At 42.9% G+C, this 18,986-nt stretch overlaps 1 protein-coding gene across 8 annotated transcripts in view; it reads right to left on the bottom strand.

Annotated features, from left to right (window-relative positions):
- The window catches only part of LOC110494640 (kazrin), a 246,870-nt gene that overhangs the window by 132,650 nt on the left and 95,234 nt on the right, over nucleotides 1-18,986 (bottom strand). For all 8 annotated transcript variants that reach the window (XR_005036681.1, XR_002469301.2, XR_005036683.1 and 5 more), the window contains exon 3: nucleotides 16,402-16,612. Coding sequence is in view for 4 of the 8 variants with exons in the window: in XM_021569878.2 (XP_021425553.2) it covers nucleotides 16,402-16,612 (211 nt within the window). In the remaining 4 variants the exon portion in view is untranslated. The remainder of the gene's footprint in view (nucleotides 1-16,401; nucleotides 16,613-18,986) is intronic.

The raw sequence follows: 18,986 nt of genomic DNA, 5'->3' as shown, positions 1-18,986 counted from the left end.
AACCATAGCAACAATATCATCACTGATTCAACCATAGCAACAATACCATCACTGCTTCAACTATTTTAACAATATCATCACTGTTTCAACCATATTAACAATATCATCACTGCTTCAACCATAGATACAATATCATCACTGCTTCAATCATAGCAACAATATCATCACTGCTTCAACCATAGATACAATACCATCACTGCTTCAATCATAGCAACAATATCATCACTGCTTCAATCATAGCAACAATATCATCACTGCTTCAACCATAGATACAATACCATCACTGCTTCAACCATAGATACAATACCATCACTGCTTCAACTATTTTAACAATATCATCACTGTTTCAACCATATTAACAATATCATCACTGCTTCAACCATAGATACAATATCATCACTGCTTCAACCATAGCAACAATACCATCACTGCTTAAATCATAGCAACAATATCATCACTGATTCAACCATAGCAACAATATCATCACTGATTCAACCATAGCAACAATACCATCACTGCTTCAACCATAGCAACAATATCATCACTGATTCAACCATAGCAACAATACCATCACTGCTTCAACTATTTTAACAATATCATCACTGTTTCAACCATATTAACAATATCATCACTGCTTCAACCATAGATACAATATCATCACTGCTTCAATCATAGCAACAATATCATCACTGCTTCAATCATAGCAACAATATCATCACTGCTTCAACCATAGATACAATACCATCACTGCTTCAACCATAGATACAATACCATCACTGCTTCAACTATTTTAACAATATCATCACTGTTTCAACCATATTAACAATATCATCACTGCTTCAACCATAGATACAATATCATCACTGCTTCAACCATAGCAACAATACCATCACTGCTTAAATCATAGCAACAATATCATCACTGATTCAACCATAGCAACAATATCATCACTGATTCAACCATAGCAACAATACCATCACTGCTTCAACCATAGCAACAATATCATCACTGATTCAACCATAGCAACAATACCATCACTGCTTCAACTATTTTAACAATATCATCACTGTTTCAACCATATTAACAATATCATCACTGCTTCAACCATAGATACAATATCATCACTGCTTCAATCATAGCAACAATATCATCACTGCTTCAACCATGGCAACAATATAAGTACTGATTCAATCATAGCAACAATATCATCACTGCTTCAACCATGGCAACAATATCAGTACTGATTCAACCATAGCAACAATACCATCACTGCTTTAACCTTAGCAACAATACCATCACTGCTTCGACAATGTTATCAATACCATCACTGATTCAACCATAGCAACAATACCATCACTGCTTCAACTATTTTAACAATATCATCACTGTTTCAACCATATTAACAATATCATCACTGCTTCAACCATAGATACAATATAATCACTGCTTCAACCATAGCAACAATATCATCACTGCTTCAACCATAGATACAATATAATCACTGTTTCAACCATAGCAACAATATCATCACTGCTTCAACCATAGCAACAATATCATCACTGCTGCAACCATAGCAACAATATCATCACTGCTTCAACCATGTTAATATCATCACTGCTTCAACCATATTAACAATATCATCACTGCTTCAAACATTTTAACAATACCATCACTGCTTCAACCATAGCAACATTACCATCACTGCTTCAACCATTTTAACAATACCATCACTGCTTCAACCACAGCAACAATACCATCACTGCTTCAACCATAGCAACATTACCATCACTGCTTCAACCATTTTAACAATACCATCACTGCTTCAACCATAGCAACATTACCATCACTGCTTCAACCATAGCAACATTACCATCACTGCTTCAACCATAGCAACATTACCATCACTGCATCAACCTTTGCAACAATATCATCACTGCTTCAACCATGTTAACAAATTCATCACTGCTTCAACCATAGATAAAATATCATCACTGCTTCAACCATATTAACAACACCATCACTGCTTCAACCATAGCAACAATATCATCACTGCTTCAACCATAGATACAATATCCTCACTGCTTCAACCATAGCAACAATATCATCACTGCTTCAACCATAGATACAATATCCTCACTGCTTCAACCATAGCAACAATATCATCACTGTTTCAACCATGTTAACAAATTCATCACTGCTTCAACCATAGATACAATATCCTCACTGCTTCAACCATAGCAACAATACCTTCACTGCTTCAACCATGGCAACAATATCAGTACTGATTCAACCATAGCAACAATGCCATCTTTGCTTTAACCATTTTAACAATACCATCACTGCTTCAACCATAGCAACAATATCATTGCTGCTTCAACCACAGCAACAATACCATCACTGCTTCAACCATAGCAACAATATAATCACTGCTTCAACCATATTAACAATATCATCACTGCTTCAACCACAGCAACATTGCCATCACTGCTTCAACCATAGCAACAATATCAGCACTGCTTCAACCATATTAACAATATCATCACTGCTTCAACCACAGCAACATTGCCATCACTGCTTCAACCAAAGCAACATTGCCATCACTGCTTCAACCATAGCAACAATATCATCACTGCTTCAACCATAGCAACAATATCATCACTGCTTCAACCATAGCAACAATATCATCACTGCTTCAACCATAGCAACAATATCATCACTGCTTCAACCATAGCAACAATATCATTGCTGCTTCAACCATAGCAACAATATAACACTGCTTCAATCATAGCAACAATATCATCACTGCTTCAGCCATAGCAACAATACCATCACTGCTTCGACAATGTTATCAATACCATCACTGATTCAACCATAGCAACAATACCATCACTGCTTCAACTATTTTAACAATATCATCACTGTTTCAACCATATTAACAATATCATCACTGCTTCAACCATAGATACAATATAATCACTGCTTCAACCATAGCAACAATATCATCACTGCTTCAACCATAGATACAATATAATCACTGCTTCAACCATAGCAACAATATCATCACTGCTTCAACCATAGCAACAATATCATCACTGCTTCAACCATAGCAACAATATCATCACTGCTTCAACCATGTTAATATCATCACTGCTTCAACCATATTAACAATATCATCACTGCTTCAAACATTTTAACAATACCATCACTGCTTCAACCATAGCAACATTACCATCACTGCTTCAACCATTTTAACAATACCATCACTGCTTCAACCATAGCAACATTACCATCACTGCTTCAACCATAGCAACATTACCATCACTGCTTCAACCATTTTAACAATACCATCACTGCTTCAACCATAGCAACATTACCATCACTGCTTCAACCATAGCAACATTACCATCACTGCTTCAACCATTTTAACAATACCATCACTGCTTCAACCATAGCAACATTACCATCACTGCTTCAACCATTTTAACAATACCATCACTGCTTCAACCTTTGCAACAATATCATCACTGCTTCAACCATGTTAACAAATTCATCACTGCTTCAACCATAGATACAATATCATCACTGCTTCAACCATATTAACAACACCATCACTGCTTCAACCATAGCAACAATATCATCACTGCTTCAACCATAGATACAATATCCTCACGGCTTCAACCATAGCAACAATATCATCACTGTTTTAACCATGTTAACAAATTCATCACTGCTTCAACCATAGATACAATATCCTCACTGCTTCAACCATAGCAACAATACCTTCACTGCTTCAACCATGGCAACAATATCAGTACTGATTCAACCATAGCAACAATGCCATCTTTGCTTTAACCATTTTAACAATACCATCACTGCTTCAACCATAGCAACAATATCATTGCTGCTTCAACCACAGCAACAATACCATCACTGCTTCAACCATAGCAACAATATAATCACTGCTTCAACCATATTAACAATATCATCACTGCTTCAACCACAGCAACATTGCCATCACTGCTTCAACCATAGCAACAATATCAGCACTGCTTCAACCATATTAACAATATCATCACTGCTTCAACCACAGCAACATTGCCATCACTGCTTCAACCACAGCAACATTGCCATCACTGCTTCAACCATAGCAACAATATCATCACTGCTTCAACCATAGCAACAATATCATCACTGCTTCAACCATAGCAACAATATCATTGCTGCTTCAACCATAGCAACAATATAACACTGCTTCAATCATAGCAACAATATCATCACTGCTTCAGCCATAGCAACAATACCATCACTGCTTCAATCATAGCAACAATATAATCACTGCTTCAACCAATTAACAATATCATCACTACTTAAACCGTGTTAACAATACCATCACTGCTTCAACCATAGCAACAATAGTATCACTTCTTCAACTATAGCAACAACAGCATCACAATGGGAAGGAATCCATGAAATAGTTATTTTCATGGTTAAAAACACTATTGGTTTCTCCTTGAACTGACTTTCTCTGACTTCCAAGTCCAATATGTGAAAGTTTCAGATGGGCTCAGTGTGTCTCCTCAGTTGTACCCTGTCATAAAGCTGGCATCTCTCTCCCTGCCCGCGCCTCTCTCGCTCCCTTCCTGGTTCTGCTCCACTGCCTGCCTTAGCCGGTCCCATTAAAAGGACAGTTCATGTCATCGTCTGCCTACCGTCGCCACCGAGGCCATCTGCTGCCCAGCTGCAGAGAAGAGCCACCGTCACCAGCTGCACCACCAGGCAGGGCAGGTAGGCCCCAGATGGAGAGGTGTGGCCCCTCACCAGGCAGGGCAGGCAGGGCCCCAGAGGGAGATGTGTGGTCCCTCACCAGGCAGGGCAGGCAGGGCCCCAGAGGGAGAGGTGTGGTCCCTCACCAGGCAGGGCAGGCAGGGCCCCTAACAGAGAGGTGTGGCCCCTCACCAGGCAGGGCCCCAGAGGGAGAGGTGTGGCCCCTCACCAGGCAGGGAAGACAGGGCCCCAGAGGGAGAGGTGTGACTCCTCACCAGGTAGAAAGAGGGGAACCTTTCTGACCGTCCTAGTTTTCCGAAATCATCAATCCCAAAACAAGCGTAGGTCACTTTTCATTAGGTTCTTTTGACCCCAATGAAATCCCAAACATTACACCACTTCACTATCCCTTTCACTAAACCCTACGCCTTGTCAACCCCGACCTTCAACTGAAAACAAAATTTCAACATAATCACCATTTCTCATTTCTTGACTTTCCCTACATGAAATTAAACAGAAACTTGCACCAAGCCGGCTTCCTCCTGAAAATACCTAAAACATCTTATAGTTACTCCATCCGTTTGCATGGTCCTACTGTTCACACTGATACCGGCCTGTCTGTCTGCAACGTGCCTGGCTCTGTCTCAGTGGACTCATTACCAGGCCTAGCCTTATTAACAGAGCACAGAGGAGACAGACAGACGACAATGAGGTCCTTGTGCATTACAAGCCTCTGCCAGGCACTGTAGAACAATGGCTGACTATGTAAACACAAATCATACTAGTCTAGTCAAGGGACACACTAAACTGCATGTGTGCAATTGGTTTTGTCAGACCTATATTCTACACATGAAATCTGAAGTTCAATTGAATTATTGCAGCAAAATCCAATTTCTTCTATTTCCAATTCATTAAACTCTGAGTATGGTGTTCCTGTAATTCTCAAAAAGAAAGTGTACTGAGATGCTAGCTCTTCAACCTTCATCTCTCTCTCTCTTTGTACAAGGCCATGGCCAACATCATAGGGGTCCAGCTCCCATTCCTCCCTAGTGGAATGGTGCCTCACTGTCCCACTGCCTCACTGCCCCACTGCCTCGGGCTTGACTAGTAGTGGACCTGGAGCTCTCTGATGAAGGAATGAATAGCCTTCCCTCTTGAGAGAGAGGGGGGGGGGTGGTAAAGAGAGAGAGGGAGAGAGGAGGGGGTAGATAGAGAGAGTAAGATTCCATAGAATCGAACCACTTCTGGGAAAATTGGAACACGCTAAACAAACAACCACATGAAGAGTTATCTATCCAAAACAGAGATATGTGGATAAACCACTTCTCCAGTCTTTTTGGTACTACAACAATGAACAAACAGCTAAAACCATATGTAGTGCATTCGGAAAGTATTCAGACCCCTTGACTTTTTCCACATTTTGTTACGATACAGCCTTATTCTAATATTGATTCAAATGTTTTTTTCCCTCATCAATCCACACACAATACTGCATAATGACAAAGCAAAAACAGGTTTTTAGAATTTTATGCTAATTAAAAATAAAAAACTGAAATATTGCATCAACATACAGTACCAGTCAGAAGTTTACCATGGGCACGTCATTTATCCGAACTTCAGAACACTGCCCCCTAGCCCTAAGAGGTTTTAACAAGAAGTTACGCTTTTAAACGATGTAAGACACTTTTCATGAATATTTAATATTACGAGTTTTGTATTTTGAATTTCTCGCTCACCAATTTCACCGGATGTTGTCGTAGTGGAACGCTAGCGGGACACCGATCCCAAAGAGGTAACAAACCTCCAAACAAGCTTCAGTGCCATACAACACTCCTTCCATGGCCTCCAACTGCTCTTAAATACCATTAAAACTGAATGCATGCTTTTCAACCGATCGCTGCTCGCACCCGCCCGCCCGACTAGCATCACTACTCTGGACGGTTCTGACTTAGAATATGTGGACAACTACAAAAACCTAGGTGTCTGGTTAGACTGTAAACTCTCCTTCCAGACTCATGTTAAACATCTCCAATCCTAAATTAAATCTAGAATCTGCTTCCTATTTTGCAACAAAGCCTCCTTCACTCACGATGACAAACATACTATCATAAAACTTACTATACTACTGATCCTTGACTTCGGAAATGTCATTAACAAAATAGCCTCCAACACTCTTCTCAGCAAACTGGATGCAGTCTATCACCGTGCCATCTGTTTCGTCACCAAAGCCCCATATACTACCCAGCACTGCGACCTGTATGCTCTCGTTGGTTGGCCCTCGCTACATATTCGTCACCAGACCCACTGGCTCCAGGTCATCTATAAGTCTTTGCTAGATAAATCTCTGCCTTATCTCAGCTCACTAGTCACCATAACAACACCCACCGGTAGCACGCGCTTCAGCAGGTATATCTCACTGGTCATCCCCAAAGCCAACACCTCCTTTGGCCGCCTTTCCATCCAGTTCTCTGCTGCCAATGACTGGAACCAATTGGAAAAATCAATGAAGTTGGAGACTTAGATCTCCCTCACTAACTTCAAGCATCAGCTATCTGAGCAGCTTACCGATTGCTGCAGCTGTACACAGCCCATCTGTAAATAGCCCATCCTACTACCTACCTCATCCCCATATTGTTTTTATTAACTTTTTTCTTGCACATCATCATCTGCACATCTATCACTCCAGTGTTAATTTGCTCAATTGTAATTACTTCGCAACCATGGCCTAATTATTGCCTTACCTCCTTATTCCATTTGCATACACTGTATATATACTTTTTCTATTGCGTTATTGACTGTATGTTTGTTTTACTCCATGTGTAACTCTGTGTTGTTGCTTGTGTCACACAGCTTTGCTTTATCTTGGCCAGGTCTCAGTTGTAAATGAGAACTTGTTCTCAACTGGCCTACCTGGTTAAATAAAGGTCAAATAAAAAATAAAATAAAAATCTTAGGCATGCTGCAAGGAGGCATGAGGAATGCAAATGTGGCCAGGACAATAAATTGCAATGTCCTTACTGTGAGACGCCTAAGACAGTGCTACAGGGAGACAGGACGGACAGCTGATCGTCCTCGCAGTGGCAGACCACATGCAACAACACCTGCACAGGATTGGTAAATCCGAACATCACACCTGTGGGACAGGTACAGGATGGCAACAACAACTGCCCGAGTTACACAAGGAATGCACAATCCCTCCATCAGTGCTCAGACTGTCCGCAATAGGCTGAGAGAGGCTGGACTGAGGGCTTGTAGGCCTGTTGTAAGGCAGGTCCTCACCAGATATCACTGGCAACAACGTTGCCTATGGGCACAAACCCACCAATTCTGGACCAGACAGGACTGGCAAAAAGTGCTCTTCACTGACAAGTTGCAGTTTGTCTCATCAGGGGTGATGGTCGAATTTGGGTTTATCGTCGAAGGAATGAGCATTACACAGAGGCCTGTACTCTGGAGCGGGATCCAGGGCTAGGGCCATTCCCCTCAGAAATGTCGGGAACTTGGAGGTGCCTTGGTGGAAGAGTGGTGTAACATATCACAGCAAGAACTGGCAAATCTGGTGCAGTCCATGAGGAGGAGATGCACTGTAATACTTAATGCAGCTGGTGGCCACACCAGATACTGACTGTTACTTTTGATTTTGACCCCCCTTCGTTCAGGGACACATTATTACATTTCTGTTAGTCACATGACTGTGGAACTTGTTCAGTTTATGTCTCAGTTGTTGAATCTTGTTATGTTCATACAAATATTTACACATGTTAGGTTTTCTGAAAATAAACTAAGTTCACAGTTAGAGGACATTTCTTTGTTACTGAGTTTAGTAACCAAAATAGTGTTAAACCAATTCAAAATATATTTTGTATTTTAGATTCTTCAAAGTAGCCACCTTTTGCCTTGATGACAACTTTGCGCACTTTTGGCATTCCCTCAACCAGCTTCATGAGGTAGTCACCTGGAATGCATTTCAATTAACATGTGTGCCTTGTTGAATTTATTTCCTTCTGAATGTGCCAATCAGTTGTGTTGTGACAAGGTAGGGGTGGTACACAGAAGATAGCCCTATTTGGTAAAATAACAAACTTTTAAAGTTTCTTCAAGTACATTGTTCCGTTAAGATTCTTGAATTTTCCAAACTTCTTTCATTTAAGAATGATGGTGTTCTTGGGGACCTTCAATGCTGCAGAAATATTTTAGTACCCTTCCCAGATCTGTGCCTCGACACAATCCTGTTTCCTGTTTCTTCGACCTCATGGCTTGGTTTTTGCTCTGACATGCACTGTCAACTGTGGGACTTTATATAGACAGGTGTGTGCCTTTATAAATCATGTCCAATCAACTGAATTTACCACAGGTGGACTCCAATCAAGTTGTGGAAACATCTCAAGGATGATCCATTTATTTTTTATTACATGTTGTACCTTTATTTAACTAGGCAAGTCAGTTAAGAACAAATTCTTATTTTCAATGACAGCCTAGGAACAGTGGGTTAACTGCCTTGTTCAGGGGCAGAATGACAGATTTTTACCTTGACAGCTCAGGGATTCGATCTTGCAACCTTTCAGGTTACTAGTCCAACGCTTTAACCACTAGGCTACCTGCCACCAATGTAAACAGGATGCACCTGAGCTACAATTTTGAGTCTCATAACAAAGGGTCTGAATAGTTATGTATATAAGATACTTTTTTTATACACTTTACAACATTTCTAAAAACCTGTTTTCGCTTTGTCATTATGGGATATTGTATATGGATTGACAAGGATTGTTTTTTATTTAATCCATTTTAGAATAAAGCTGTAACGTAACAAAATGTGGAAAAAGTCAAGGGGTCAGAATACTTTCCGAAGGCACTATATATGATCAATTACAAATCTTGGAATCAGCTATTAAACACTGCCAGAACTCACTGGATTCTCCAATTACATTGAATGAAATACAGGACAAAATACAAACCTTCCAACCCAAAAAGACTCGTGGTGTTGATGCTATCCTACATGAAATTATAAAATATACAGACCACAAATTCCAATTGGCCCTACTTAAACTCTTTAACATCATCCTCAGCTCTGGCATCTTCCCCAATATTTGGAACCAAGGACTGATGACCCCAATCCAAAAAAGTGGAGACAAATTTGACCGCAATAACTACCGTGGGATACGCGTCAACCGTAACCTTGGGAAAATCTTCTGCATTATCATTAACAGCAGACTTGTACATTTCCCCAGTGAAAACAATGTACTGAGCAAATTACCGTATGTCAGACCACATATTAACCCTGCATACCCTAATTGACAAACAAACAAACAAACAAAAACAAAGGCAAAGTCTTCTCATGCAAATGGAGACTCTTCAAATGAGGTGGAAACTGAGCTGCACATCCTAAACCCCTGACAAATGTATGACCTAAATTAGAGACATATATTTCCCTCAGATTAGACAGACCCACAAAGAATTTGAAAACAAATCCAATTTTGATAAACTCCCATATCTATTGGGTGAAATACCAAAGTGTGCAATCAGAGCATCAAGATTTGTGAGCTGTTGCTACAAGAAAAGGGCAACCAGTGAAGAACAAACACCATTGTAAATACAACCCATCATTATTTATTTTCTCTTTTGTACTATAACTATTTGCACATCGCTAAAGCACTGTATGTAGACATAATATGACATTTGTAATGTCTTTATTCTTTTGGAACTTCTGTGAGTATAATGTTTACATTTCATTCACATTGTTTATTTCACTTTTCTTTATCCATTTCACTTGCTTTGGCAATGTAAACATATGTTTCCCATGTCAATAAAGCCCCTTGAATTGAATGGAATTGAGAGCGGAGGGGTAGAGCGGAAGAGAGAGAGGGGGGGGGGGGGTGACCTGCAGTACCTCTCAGTACCTCTCCCGCTGCATTGGCCACAGACAGGGCGTGGCTGGGGGAGGGCTGGGAGAAGGGGAGGAGAGGGTGGAGGGGGAGGTTCTGGCTCACTACAGGATGTACTTTCTCTGCACGTGGAGAGTGAACAGGAAGGTGGGTGGTCCCAGGAGAGAGGTAGAGAGAGATGGAGAGAGGGGGTGAGGTGGGGCTTTCTGTTCCCAGCCTCTCACTGAGTTAAGTGGTTTCCTAGTGTGTACATATATTCCTCTTACTCCATCCCAGAACTGCTCTAGAGCACCATGAGGTAATGAGAGAGCTGAGACCTAAACTCAGGCCAGATGGGGAGAAGTAGTCTTCCTAACAGGGCTCGGCAGGTACTAGAAACCAGCATGACCCCTAAACAGTTTGACTTCCCTCATCTGAAGAAAGAAGTTGAGTATCCATTATTTTGTATTAAGAAGTGTTGGAGTTTATTCCCTTTCCAACTGACTACAGTATGTGCACTTCCAAAAAGGTCTTTCAGCTGCTGCAAGTCCACAATCCTCTCTAACCTATCCTTACCATGCATCAGTAGGGTGAAGAGAGTGTCCTTCAGTCCAACCACATCACTAATCCTACAATTGAACCATAACACTTAAAAACTCTGACCACCAACAACCCTCTCAGATCAAAACCTAACTCTGCAAACACACAAAGCTAAATCCCTCACCTCAAACCTTGACCCTGACCTCTCCCTGTGAGAGGTGCCACACCAACCAGTAAACATACTGCTCATATTACAACTATTTCCTCTTGTGTTCAGCACAATCCAGCCTGTTATAAGTGAGATGTAATCTCCCCCTGTTGTACCAGATGTGTCTCTCTTCCGTACCGTATGAGACACTGAAGGCTGCCTTCTTTACGGCGGTGTCTTAGGAGCTTTATGGAGTAGTACTGTATTGGCAGATTACCATGAGTCTGTGATGAGTGCACGCAAGATACTGATCAGCCCCAACTATACATAATGGAACAGGCTTACAGTGCATTGATTTTGGTCCTTCTGGTACTGCTCCACTGGCTCAGATGTATTGGGTGTGAGGCGAATATTTCACACCATCTTTTCCCCCCCAGTCAGACACGTATTAGGGGCGACAGTAATGTAGTCGATTGGCGGTAGAACATCAGAATCATTTAGAAATGCTAAACAGATTGCGGACATCCGAGTGATGGATTAATATAGTATCCAATCATGCCGAGGTGTCATCACCCCATTATGAATACTTCAGTGTCAGCATCTGGAATAAGAGGAGGCAGGTCATTTGTTACATTCAGCTGCACAGTGGACCCAGCCTCCTACCCTAGATATGTACTGTAGAATAGAACCAGGGGAGGAAACACAGTCAACACAAACACAAAACAGGCTGGTTCGTGCGTGCCAATTCACTACCATTCAGTACACACACACACTGTTTTTTCTGCCACTTTCATTGATGCTACTTCCGAGGAGGTCCAAAGTTAGGGAGAGTTGTGGGCCATCATGGCCGGCGAGTGGTGGTTTAATCTTGTGTCACTGCCAGCCAGTGGTTTGTTTTAGAAGGGCAGATTCCAAGGGCAAGGAACCAGATTGAGCTCTAGTTTTATAGCTTTATTGGACATCTGTCAGTGATGTTATTGAGGTCCCACAGAGGTGAAACACAGTAAAAAGTCCTGGCATTTCTTCACAGCAGAATATATTTACAGGAGTCAGTGTGTGCATACTAACAAGTCTTGTCTGTTTGCTAGCCTTGATCCGGCTCAGGACAAGGCTTACAAACACCCTGACATAGAGAAGGAAACACACTTCAAGAAGTCTTAATCTCTTAATCCACTGAGTGCTGAAGCTGATTTATCAGATAACTCCTCTGACTAAGAGGGGAAATTTCACTAAGAGGAGAAATCATAGAAATCTAAGGCTCACACATGAACAATCTTAAACCTCATCGTGTAAGATTTCCTTTAACAAAGACAGTATAAGTGGTCAGCTCTGTGGTCCCCTCTCCCTCCAGAGCGAGATTATGTGACTGAGTTCCCTTCCTAGCATGCAGTAGGGGAAGAGTTATAGATAACTGCCAAAATAAAGGTAACGCCAACATAAAGCGTCTGGCGTTGGGCCACCACGAGCCGCCAGAACAGCTTCAATGCACCTTGGCATACATTCTACAAGTAAGTGTCTGGAACTCTTTTGGAGGAGTTGTGACACAATTCTTCCACGAGAAATTCCATAACTTGGTGTTTTGTTGGTGGTGGTGGAAATCACTGTCTCAGGCACCTCTCCAGAATCTCCCATATGTGTTCAATTGGGTTGAGATCTGGTGACTGACACACACACATGCATGTACACGCACACACACTTTTTAAACCCCCCGCTTTCAAAGTCACTGAGATCTCTTCTTCTAGCCATGGTAGCCAAAATAATGGTCAACTGGGAATTTTTATACATGACACTAAGCATGATTGGATGTTAACTGATTAATTAACTCAGGAACCACACTTGTGTGGAAGCATCTGCATTTCAATATACTTTGTATCCCTCATTTACTCTATTTTGGCAGTTACCTGTACGTGTGTCTCTGTTTGGGTTTTGACTAAACAGCCTCACATAACTCCAGTCACCTGACTGGCTGCCCTGTCGACTGTCCAGCTGGGGAACAGGAAGCATGACATCACTGCCCTGATGCAAAGGCCTGTGTGAATGTGGAATTGAGGTTCCCCGTTAACACTGCATGACTGAAGAGGGTGAGAGGCCAGGGAATCACGCTCTGAACCCAACAACAGACTCTCTCCCAGATAGCAGATAGCAGCCCGCCAGATAGCAGATAGGAGCCCACCATCTCATCCACTCGGTGTGAGAACATGCTAATGACACCTCTTCAAACAGAGAGTCTATCCAGTGTCCACCCACTAGGCAAGCAGAGTCGAGCAGAGGAAGCAAGGGTGAGCTGGGCAAACATTTCACACTGACCAGTCGACTCTGTGCTTTAAACCCTGAGGGCCTCTCTATCTCTACCATCTGCTCAACACACAGACCCACCTACGGGGTATCACAAACCCGTCAGCTCCATACCCCCTGTTCCCCTCCTCCATGGCACCTACACTCAGTAACGCAAATTAAAAAATACTAGTGTTTACTGTAGTGTTTTTGCTCACTTTACTGTAGTGTTTTTGTGGACATTACTATTGTAATATTATATTTGATATAGAAGCGGGAGGCTTTCTAAAGGAAACCTACTGTAGAAATAGTAAAGGAACACATGACCTATACAGTAGGTAGGACTGAGTTCTGAACGTGGAGTTCAGAGCTCCTGCTCTGTTCTATTACCTGTAAGGAGCACAATATATGGTCTATACTTGGCATGTAGGTTTTTCACTTACGGGTGGCACAAAATGGGATATGGGTGTGGGGACTGAGTAGGGTATGTGCAAATTAAATACTGTAATATTTACTACAGTGTTTTTAAGTGTAGATATACTGTAGTATTTATTAAAGTATTCTACAAAATGCTATACTAAGTACTACACATGATTGAGGGATACTACATTGTGTAGTATTGAATTCTACAGTATACTAAAGTTTACTACAGAATTCTATATTAAGTACTGTAGTATTCTGTATTAAACTTTAGTATTTTATTTCATGTGGGAAGATACAGAACACAAACAGTCTGAGGCTACGAGGCCTTCCTCTCTGATCTCACCTCACAGACACACAGCCAACACCAACTGACACCACTACTTACAAACTGACATTGACATAGTTGACATTCACAATCGCCATCTCTCAGTGACACTATAGATAAGTTAAGCTGAAGGTGCTGTATGCAGAGATCGCTCCACCATTTCCAACTTGGAAAAATTTGACTGGTAAATTTGACAAAATTCTAATTTCAGATCATTTGACAAAACAAGCAATGTATGGTGTGGAATCATTGTTCCATCTAAAGCACTGTGAAATATATTTTCATTAAAGATATATATTCTATTTCCAACTGTTTCAAGTTGGTGTACAAAACCGAAAGTCAAATATACATAAACTAAACATAACAACGGGTATAGAGTATAGAAATAGCGTACATATAAGATTTACCGCTTCCTTTTAAAAAAAAATGTAACGAGGCAAGTCAGTTAAGAACAAATTGTTTTTTACAATGACGGCTTACCCCGGAAAAACCCAGACGACACTGGCCAATTGTGGCAGATTCCCTATGGGGCTCCCCATCACGGCCAGTTGTGATACAGCCTGCATTCGAAACAGGGTGCCTCTAGCACTGTGATGCAGTGCCTTAGACCGCTGCGCCACTCGGGAGGCCCTTGCTTGAAAGATCTATAACTAACATTTCTATGTGAATTTGGTCGGGTCGCCCAAAAAGTGACATATTGCAGCTTTAATATCAGACTCACATCATCCTACTATCATAAATCCCATCACACCCATCTCAGCAAACATACAATCTCTGAAACTCTACGCCACTTACTCTGTAGACTACACTACATCTAAGATCAAAGAGACACTGCCTGCTGCCTAGTGCCTACTGCCTAGGGCCTACAGCCTAGTGCCTACAGCTTAGTGCCTACTGCCTAGTGTCTACTGCCTAGTGTCTACTGCCTAGTGTCTATTGCTTAGTGCCTAGCGCCCACTGCCTAGGGCCAACAGCCTAGTGTCTATTGCTTAGTGCCTAGCGCCCACTGCCTAGGGCCTACAGCCTAGTGCCTACAGCTTAGTGCCTACTGCCTAGTGTCTACTGCCTAGTGTCTACTGCTTAGTGTCTATTGCTTAGTGCCTAGCGCCCACTGCCTAGGGCCAACAGCCTAGTGTCTATTGCTTAGTGCCTAGCGCCCACTGCCTAGGGCCTACAGCCTAGTGTCTACTGCCTAGTGCCTACTGCTAAGTGCCTAGCGCCCACTGCCTAGGGCCTACAGCCTAGTGTCTACTGCCTAGTGCCTACAGCTTAGTGCCTAGTGCCCACTGCCTAGGGCCTACAGCCTAGTGTCTACTGCCTAGTGCCTACAGCTTAGTGCCTAGCGCCCACTGCCTAGGGCCTACAGCCTAGTGTCTACTGCCTAGTGTCTATTGCTTAGTGCCTACTGCCCTGTGCCTAGTACCTGCTGCCTACAGCCTAGTGCCTACTGCCTAGTGCCTACTGCCTACTGCCTACAGCCTAGTGCCTACAGCCTAGTGTCTACTGCTTAGTGCCTACTGCCTTGTGCCTAGTACCTGCTGCCTACAGCCTAGTGCCTAATGCCTAGTGCCTACTGCCTAGTGTCTACTGCCTTGTGCCGAGGACCTGCTGCCTACAGCCTAGTGCCTAATTCCTACTGCCTGCCATGATGTGAATGAAGCAACATGACAATGACCATATCATCCTGATCAACCACGTGCTTCCACATTTCCACCCTTTAAGACAATGTGATCTGATGCCAAACTCATGCTGGAGCAGCTGGCAGCAACTCTCCTCTCTCCGGACTAACACAGACAGAGAGAGAGCCAGGACGGAGCCAGAGCCAGGGGGAGCAGAGAAACACACAGTCTCCACCGCTGCCTAGGAAAGCAGACCAGGACCAGCCCCTCCTTGTCCTAGTTCCCTTCTCCTACTCCCCTATCTCTATCCGGGTGCTGTGAGTTTTCCAACGGAGGAATAAGTTAGCAAAAGAACGGTGGAATGAGATTAGTCATCCCATTGTTGAGTTACGCATTCCTCAAATACTTCCCCTACACACACACACACACACACTGTGTGTAACTCACCCCGGTAGCGGAGGCTGTCATGGTCGTGGTGGTGCTGATGGTTGTTCACCAGGGGCGAGGGGGGGCTGCTGGCCCCCAGCTCTGCCAGTCTACGGCTGGTGGCCGACAGCTCTGAGCGCAGGTTGGTTACCTCCTGACTGGCAGACTGGATGGCCCCATCGATCCTCTGAGCCAGCTGCTTGTTGTCTTCCATCATTTTAAGGATTTTCCCCTGAGGACCAAACCCACACAGAGCAACATGGTGTCAAGTGGAGCATTAGGGGATGAAGAGACTGATACCCTCTCCCTCTCGTTCTCTCTCCCTCTCTCTTCTTCTTCTCCTCCTCTGCCTCTTCTTCTCTCACAGTTTACTTCACACATAAAAATGCCAGCAGCCAGTTCGTCTTATCTCCCCTCCGTTCAGCCAGAACAGCGATGGTGTGTCTACTTGTTACTGCATACAGTCAGTATCCTCCTGTCCCTGATTTGTGTGTTTTGCCAAATACAGAAAGTGAGTGAGAGAAAGAGATGAAATACAGCAGACGGAGAAGGAAAGTGAGTATTCCTGCCGAGGAGAATGTGCTGTGAGCAGCTGCTCTATGAGAGGACCCAGCGCATACAGAGATGACATGCACCCTTTTAAATGGAACGTACCATGTGCTGCAGCACCAGGGGAGAGGGGGTTTGGGGGGGTGATAGAGGTAGTTAGATGTATCCCACATCCTACAGACAGACTGACTTAGTAATCTACTCTCCTATGTGAAGCTTGTTTTCCCATTTTTCTTGGCGCTTGGATGTAGTGTTGGTCCCTGTAACAAAACACTCTCTCTCTCTCTCTCTCTCTCTCTCTCTCTCTCTCTCTCTCTCTCTCTCTCTCTCTCTCTCTCTCTCTCTCTCTCTCTCTCTCTCTCTCTCTCTCTCTCTCTCTCTCTCTCTCTCTCTCTCTCTCTCTCTCTCTCTCTCTCTCTCTCTCTCTCTCTCTCTCTCTCTCTCTCTCTATATATATATATATATATATATTAAAAGGACATTTCAAATTTCATATTATGGCTATGTACAGTGTTGTAACGATGTGCAAATAGTTCAAGTATGAAAGGGAAAATAAATAGATAGATAAATATAGTTTATTTGCAATGGTGTTTGTGCTTCACTGGTTGCCCTTTTCTTGTGGCAACAGGTCACAAATCTTGCTGCTGTGATGGCACACTGCGGTATTTCACCCAGTAGATATGGGAGTTTATCAGAATTGGATTTGTTTGTGTAAGCTGAGGGAAATATGTGTCTCTAATATGGTCATACATTTGCTTTCTCTCTCGCGCAGACACATGTACACACACACACGCACACGCACACGCACACACACACACACACACACACACACACAGTCTTTATATCAATCCCACCCCTCTCTTTCTATTCATTATATATTCATCCTTTGTCCCTGGAAAGCTCGCCCCCACATCGGAAGAAATGAAAGGGGGCTGGCTCAAGCCTGGCCAAGAGGAAAACATGTCAACCCCGAAAACAAACTTAGCATAGGACTAACAGACAGTTAGAGGCACAGCCCATAAATGAAGAGAGGCTGGGAGAATTACAATTGAGCCTCAGTAAGAGAACATTGTGGGCTTATGTCTATGATCAAAACGGCTCCAAAGGATTACAAGTTCGAGATTTATCTCTAACCCCAACAAACAAACACTACCAGAACCATTCCTATTTGGAGGGATAGGCAGTTTTATGAAACACAGAGATTTGGATGTGTATGCCTTTAGATAGCGAGATAAATCTTAACACTTCTCAACACAGCTACAGTTCAGCCCACCTCTAACACCCTGATCAAATCATAAATCTGGATTGAATCTATTAGCAGTGTTAAACAGGTATTTTTCCCAGTGGCAAAACACATTCTCTGTCTGTGAACAAAGTCAGGGAGATAAACGTAACAGCATGTTACTGTGTGCCACTGTCTAGGTTTGGTGATAACAGTCAGTGTGCTCATTGGTATTCACACAATGCAGAGGCAGACAAAGGCATGGCCAGGGCGAGACCAGGGAGTCTGTATCACAGACAGCTCTGATTGGTATAATGATAACATCTGAGTTCAAATGTACTGTACGTTATTTGCGTAGAGCTTCTTATTTGTTGATTCTGGTACTTTCAAGTGGGAAACTCTGAGCTCATGTTTCTACAACGAGTTTCCTAGTTCCGACTAGTACGTGAGATCCCAGTTTCACTGTGAAGTTACTGCAGTTCCACCACATCCTAGTTTGAAATTAAGCTTGTAAATGAATGTGTTGCAGCTGCTGGTGCTTCTATACATCTTTACTCTGTGCCTCAGGTAGCCGACCAGTTAGTCTGGTCTCAGGTACAGTGCCTGTGCCTCAGGTAGCCTACCAGTTAGTCTGGCCTCAGGTACAGTGCCTGTGCCTCAGGTAGCCTACCAGTTAGTCTGGCCTCAGGTACAGTGCCTGTGCCTCAGGTACAGTGTCTGTGCCTCAGGTAGCCGACCAGTTAGTCTGGCCTCAGGTACAGTGTCTGTGCCTCAGGTAGCCTACCAGTTAGTCTGGCCTCAGGTACAGTGTCTGTGCCTCAGGTAGCCTACCAGT

Source organism: Oncorhynchus mykiss, chromosome 17, assembly GCF_013265735.2.
Source record: "Oncorhynchus mykiss isolate Arlee chromosome 17, USDA_OmykA_1.1, whole genome shotgun sequence".
In the NCBI taxonomy this organism is placed as follows: Eukaryota; Metazoa; Chordata; class Actinopteri; order Salmoniformes; family Salmonidae; genus Oncorhynchus; species Oncorhynchus mykiss.
The sequence above is the reverse complement of the archived record's forward strand: the minus strand, read 5'-3'. Positions and strand labels throughout refer to the sequence as shown.